The 6,986-nt window shown below is 59.8% G+C and overlaps 1 protein-coding gene across 1 annotated transcript in view; it reads right to left on the minus strand.

Moving 5' to 3' along the window:
- Positions 1-4,047, minus strand: part of LMXM_22_1320 (hypothetical protein, unknown function) — a gene marked incomplete at both ends in the record, with an annotated part of 11,985 nt that extends 7,938 nt beyond the window's left edge. The window contains one exon of the mRNA XM_003875537.1: positions 1-4,047. Coding sequence (XP_003875586.1) covers positions 1-4,047 — 4,047 coding nt within the window.
- Positions 4,048-6,986: the final 2,939 nt, after the last annotated feature.

Genomic DNA, 6,986 nt, shown 5'->3' on the forward strand with positions numbered 1-6,986 from the left:
CTCCTCAGAAGCTCTGCGCAGCTGCTCCCTCAGGTCAGCCACCTCGGCATCCTTGGCTGAGTGACTAATACCACGGTCTTCCACCGCCTCCCGCCGCTCCAGAACACTACTCTGAACATCACGGAGCTGTTGCTCGAGCTCACCGCACTCGGCATCCAGTGCCTCTCGCCGAACCTGGGTGACGGCGAGCTGCTCTCTGAGTTCCCGGATCTCCAGTGCAGCTTCCTCTACTTGCTTCTCCAGAGCGGTACAAATCTCGCTGCTGGCTGCAGCTTCTCGCATCGCTCCGCTGAGAAGCTCCTTCACACGCTCAATCTCGGCGTCCCTGTCGGACTGCTGCGCCTCCACGTCCCTCGCGCGCTCCTCGGCCTCACGCAGCTGCTCCCTCAGGTCAGCCATCTCGGCGTCCCTGTCGGACTGCTGCGCCTCCACGTCCCTCGCGCGCTCCTCGGCCTCACGCAGCTGCTCCCTCAGGTCAGCCATCTCGGCGTCCTTGGCTGAGTGACTAATACCACGGTCTTCCAACGCCTCCCGGCGCTTCCATACATTCGCCTCACGAGAACTCTCTACGTCGAGGAGATCCTGCTCGAGCTCAGCGCACTCGGCATCCAGTGCCTCTCGCCGAAGCTGCGTGATGGCAAGCTGCTCTCTGAGTTCCCGGATCTCCAGTGCAGCTTCCTCTACTTGCTTCTCCAGAGCGGTACAAATCTCGCTGCTGGCTGCAGCTTCTCGCATCGCTCCGCGCAGCTGCTCCCTCAGGTCAGCGATCTCCGTGTCTCGCTTGGCGACGGTCGCAAGCGCCGCGTCAGCTCCGCGCTTTGGTCCGTGGCGCAGCCGGTACAGCTCCATCGTCAAGGGGTAGTCGTACTCTTGCAAACGGCGGTCCATCTCCATCATGGTGACATCAGCGTCGTGTTGTACTCTCACCGTAGCCAAAAGGCTCCCCATCCCAAACGCGATGTGCTCCACATCGCCGCGGTTCACGTGACCTGCATGGCTCACATCTGCAACGAAGGCCTCCCGGAGCGCCTCAGGGTGCTCCTGCACAACGACGCTCCAGTCCTCACCTGGTAACTTCACGGCGTGCGTTGTCACGACAGCCTCACCATTGCCACTCTTCTTCCGGCGCTCATCGTAAAAGTTCAGCTCCTCGATCTCCTCAGAAGCTCTGCGCAGCTGCTCCCTCAGATGGAGGAGGTCCTCCTGCTGAGTGCGGTCCGCAGGTGAAGGTTGAAGTGGAGCAGGCATCGATGACACGTTGGCAAGTTGGATTTCTAGGTCCGCGATGGTGGCGTTTCTCTGCGCCAGCTGCTGCGCTAAGATGTCCTCTCCGGTTTTTGGGCTGGAGCAGTGGTGGAGCATGTACTCGCACTCGTAGAATGGCGTGTCGTGGATGCGAGCATCTAGCTGACGCTTGGTCACCTGGCGAGGATGTTCCACGTAGAACTCGACACGACTACCGTCATCTGAGAAGTGCACCCCGGTAACAGCAGCGGCCACTACGTGGCAGACCGCTGCCGCGTCGGTGGCTGCAGCACGGCGAAGCTCGGCAGGATGTCGCTGCAGTACGTCACACCAGCCGCTACCATTGAGGCGCTTGTGGTGGTGAGTGGTCACGACGCCGTCAGCGGGATCAGAGCACTTCGAGCGATCTGGCATCCATCGCTCTCTGCTGCTGCGTAGCCATGCCAACTCAGCTTCTAGTTCGGCAACGCGGCTGCTCACATCAGTGGCGCGTTCATCGGCCTTAGTGGAGGTCTCGGCTGGTGAAGCTGGGGCAGCGGAGCCACCGCTACAAAGCTTCGACAGAAGAGCACCTAACTCGTTCTCCAAGGCACTGATGCGGCTTGTTGCGTGACCCATGTTGCGATCGAGGTCTTCGCACTCGGCCTGCAACGCCTCTGCGCGTATTGTCGCGTCAGCCTCTCTGTTTTTCGCGTCTTCATGATCGGCGCGAGCGTCCCGCAGTTGCCGCTGCAGCTCAGCCTCTACGGCCCCGTGTCGATCCGTCTCGCGCAGCAGCATCCGCTGTAGTTGCTCATTCTCGCGCCGTGCCTCCTGTAGCTGTCGTTGGAGCCCCAGCAGAGCTGCTTGAAACGCGCGTGCGTCGGCCTCTTCTTCGTACACCCCATCCTCATCGTCGCTCTGGCTCGCTGCGTCCTTTGATCCGGGGAGAGACAACATAGTTGGCACGTTTTGTGCGGCTGCAACAGGGCTGCTATGAGAGGTCGGCAGCGTCACCGAGGTAGAGGGGCCGCTGGAGACGGTAGTGGGCCCGGGGGCCGCGCCCCAAGCTGCAGCCGTTGCGAAGCTTTCAGCGTGCAACTTTGCCGTCTCGCGTCGTCCTCGGCGTCGATCAGCACGTTCGGAGACCAGCGCACGTGCGTGGTGTGCATCCCGCTGATGGTGACCACATTCTTGCAGGAGATCATCCACGGCTTGATACAGCTCGGGTCGAGCGTGCACCGCACGTGCAGCTATCTCCTCGAGCTCCTCGTGGCCCAGCAAGACAACCTCCGTTGCCGCGTTTGGGACAGGAATGGCAGAAGCAGATGGAGGGCAAGGTGTCGGCTGCACCTGTTCCCCATGATGGTGTGGTGACCTTGTGGAGTCAGAAGGGGCAGCCGCGCTGCCGACGAGATGACGATTGCCTAAGGCGTCGAGATTCAACGACGGATGCCCTGACGACGACGTCGTCACGGTCATCGTCCCAGCACCTTTGCCTGTCGAGGATGGTGACTTCAATTCGCCAGACGCCGCTGTCGTCTGTGCTGCTGTTACTCGCGTTCCTGGGTGCCGCCGCGAGTTCGATGGAGCTGGGCAAATAATAGCGCAGCGAAGCACCTCTGTGGAAATTCCTTGTGCAGGAACGAACGTGAACTGCACATCAGAGCTTGTGGCGCTGCGTGAGGTGCCCGGGGCGCCACTGAACACGCGCAGCTGCGCTTGCACTTGACGCAGTTTTCTAGCGGCCGCCTTAAGCGCGTTCACATGATGCGTGAGTCGCTGCTGGAGTACGTCAGCGTGGGACTGCGTGCTGGCGCACTGCTGATACACACGGAAGGCGGCGATCTGCGTAAAGACCCAGTTCGCAATAGTACAGAGGAGTTCGGCGGCGTCGGGCATCCGTTGTTCCATCGAGGCCATGGCTCTGTGCACCTTCGCCTCTGTGATGGCACCGGAGCCAAAGAAGCGCGCTTCAATATCGTCATACTGCTGGAAACTCATGTCGTAGCCGACGTCATAGTCGATACAGCGATGCAGGAAGTGCGGGTCACTGACGGTGGCCCACACTTCGGGCCATGGAAGTGGCGTAGCGGGGACGTAGTCCTCCACAATGCTCAGGGCCGCTCGCAGTACCGCCGCAAAAACACCGTCGGCGTTGTCGCTCTCGTCAGCGGTGCCGTACCCGTCTTTGTGGGTGCGTTGAAGAGGCACGCCGCGTTGACGACATACACGAAACGCACTTTCTCTTGCCTCCAACTCGCGGCGACGCGCCTCGATGGCCTCTCGGGTGGCGTTCATGTCAGCCTCGTTGCGCGTGCGCACAGCGCCAAGCTCTGCCCGGAGGGCGAGGATAGTTGCCTGGTGATCTTCTAGCTCTTGCTGGACCCGACTCCTCTCATTTTTCAGTGCTTGCATCACTCCATCGTTCGCGCCGCCTTGCTGGCAGCTCCACTCCGCTAGTGTGACAGTGTGCGTGTGGACCTGCTGCACCGTCCCCAACGCCCAGTGCCACTCCTGTGCATCGCTAAGGAACTCGTACACAACAACGGAGCCAGGAGAGATAAACTGGGCGGTGTGCTCCAGGCGGTTGTTCACTGCCTTCAGAACGTCCTGTCGAGACAAGACGGGCGACACCGATCGCCGAGGTCGACTGCGGTGGGGCCTGTGGTGCGGCTCGGAGGGACCGCCCGCCGCGCGCGGTGCTGACTCACCTAGCGAGCCGACGGGTGTGCGACCCGGCGGCGATGCGGCAGTGGGCATCGGGCGTGGCTCGGCAAGCCGTGGCCGCCGCGCCGCTGTGGTAGATGCCGCGTAGAGCATATGGGCTAGACGGGAGACGATGTTGGAAGAGAGGTGTGAGAAATAAGATATACCGACGTAAACGCACGTCACCCTCTCTCTCTCCCTTCTCCTTTTGTTGGGGGAGGGGGGGTTCCACTCACACGCACGATGTGCTCGGCGGCAGCGGTGTGTGTGTGTGTGTGGGTGAGAGGGGGACGGGGGAGGTAAGAACAACAAACACGGCAGCAGCGGCGGCACCCACACCAACAAGGCACGCGTACGTCAAAAAAAAAAAACTAAGCGCGTGAAGGAGCGCACCACCCGTGCGCGCAGGGGGAAGGGATCGAGGGAGAGGGAGGGGGGAAGGATGTCAAGCGGCACTAGTACGAGGAAGGACAGTGACGGCAGAAAAAGGAATACGTAACGACTGAGCGCAAAATGAAAAATCTGAGAGAGGGAGGCGAAGACGCACCGTCTCCAGAAAATGGACCGGACGTGCGTGTGTGCGTGTGTGTGCGTGTGCGTGTGCGTGTGTGTGGTACAACGACCAAAAGGAAGAGCAAGAGCCGAGACAACCAAAAATACGAACAACACAAGCACGCGGCAGAAAAAAGAGGCGGAGGAGGCGATCTCCCGTACAGCTCACCCTCACCCTCAATGTGTGTGTGTGGGGGGGGAGGCGCTGCGGATGTTTCTAATTGCTGCCAATCTTGTGGTCAGCGGTGCTCCTTGCCTACAGCACAATACGGATACAAGCACAGAAAAAAAAACGAAAACGCAAGCCGGAACGAGTAGATACAGGGGGAGGGGAGGGGGAGTCAACCGCGACACTGCCTCGACCGCAGTGATCACCCTACGTGGTGCTGTCTCTGCCTTCTGACCTCCCGTGTACCCACCGGTGTCTCTCCTTGGTGGCTCGAGCACACGAAAGAGCAACAGAAAGAGAAGGCAGACACGCACCCTCGCAAAGATACGATGGAAGCTGCCGTCCTGCAACACTGACTGGCCTTGCTCACTTGCCCTGACTCTCTCTCTCCAAAACAAAGACCCCGCGTCGTCGTCGTCGTCTCGCGCTCGCCGTGACACCGACGCCTGTGCAAGAAGAAAAAAAAACGGGAGCAAGGCGAAGCCAAAGTGGGGGAGAGAGGGAGAGAGACTTGAATGGTGTCACACACGCACACGAAAATACCGGGAGGAAGGAGAGACGAATGTGTACACTAATGAAGATCCGCCGTGATGCTCAATGACGGCCGCGGGAGCAACAACAAAAGTAGGGAAGTCGAACAGCCAGCCACCGAACACGGTCGTCCTGTGGTCGTCGTCGTATGGCGTAAGCGGAACCCACCCTCCAGAATCGAAAGGAAAACGGTAACGAACACCAAGCGGGAGAGGTGCGCAGAGCGATGGCAGCGCTTGGGCGCAGAAAAATAGGGAATGGGAAAGCCAAGGCGAAGTGCGCGTAGGCTCAGACAACTCCGAGCGTGGAAAGTGATAAGCCACCAAGCAGTAGCGCCGACGAGCAGCAATAGCGGTGTCTGCTGCAGCAGACGGAAAGCTGAACAAGAGGTATGCGCGCTCTGCGTCGCTCACACGTGAGTGTGCCAGTGTTCTCTTTTATGCGCGCCTAGCCGGGGTTAGGAAACTGAAAGAACAGGGCACGGTGGGAAAAAGGGGGAGGGGTACTGCACTGTACTACAAGGTACACTAGGTGGTACGTGTGCAGCGGTTCGGGGGAGGTGGAGGAGGAGTGGTGACAGTTTTTTTTTGTTTGGGGGGAGGAATAACCGATAAAGTCGGCAGCGAGAAAGACCCCTCTCGTGCCCTTCTACGCGGACGAAGAATCGTCGGGCCTCTTCGTCGTCGTCGTCTCTCTCTACACTCGTTCCTCTGCAGCGTGCACTCGCTCCTCACGTGGGGGGAAGGGGGAGGCGCCTAAAAAGGAGTCCAAGACGGTACTTCCGAGCGAGGCGAAGTGTAATGGCGGATGCGCCGCAGAAAAAGCGGAAAGGGGAAGGGTCCTAGCTCGACCTCTCTCCCTCTGCCCTTCCCTCGCTTCAGCTTATGTTTCTTCTATCGAGGACGGCGGTGACGGGAGCACTGAGCCGTGTACGTGCACTACTATGTCCGTGTTTGGGGGGAGGGGTGTATGCGAAGGCATGTGCAGCCGATCGCTTCACTGGTCGAGAAACAAAAAAGGGGGCATGAAGAGACGTACATACGAATCGTGATGGGACGAAGCAGCAGCAGCAGCGGCGGGGAGCGGGGGGAGGGGGGCATCACAAGTGCCGTGGCTATGCGGCTAATGAGGAGAATAAGCAGTGAAACAACGCAATGACATTGTGTCACTCGACTTCCCTGTGGCGCGCCGCGGGGAGGCTGCGCCGTGCACTGCGAGTGTGGGGAGCAGGAGGGGAAGCGGTGGAGGGACAGAGACACTCATCGATGTGGTGCAGCTGCGTTGTTGTTGCCGTTTCCTCTTCGCTTTCCCTCGTTCCCACCCAGCCTTTGGCGTGTGCAGAGCTTTTGCGTGGTCGCCGGTCATTCGAAGGCGCTTCGCTTCGCACGTTGTCTTTCCGCTTACGGGTTTTCGTTTTCGTCGCCGAGTCCCCAGCGCAACTGTGCGCGTGGCGGCAGTGGCGGCTTGCGTGCACAATCTCGTTCGCTGAGCAGCTCCCCGCCACAGCGCAGACAATCCAATGAAAAAAATCAAAAAAAAAACGGGCAAACACACGAGAGCGGCCACGCCGCAACGATTGAAAGACACACGTGTACAGACGAATTCCGAAGAAAAAGAAGAGAGATGACGGCGCGTACGTCGAGGATGATGCTCACGCTGGCACGGACGCCCAAGAAGGGGCGGGAGAATGTGTGTGCCGTCACGGAACGAAGAGGAAGACGAAGAAAAGGAGGCCACAATGCGAGGCGCAAGCGCAAAAACCAACACCGGCACACGAGGTGATCAAAGGTAGACACACCCA

The sequence above is a fragment of the Leishmania mexicana genome, chromosome 22 (genome assembly GCF_000234665.1).
Source record: "Leishmania mexicana MHOM/GT/2001/U1103 complete genome, chromosome 22".
Taxonomy (NCBI): Eukaryota; Euglenozoa; class Kinetoplastea; order Trypanosomatida; family Trypanosomatidae; genus Leishmania; species Leishmania mexicana.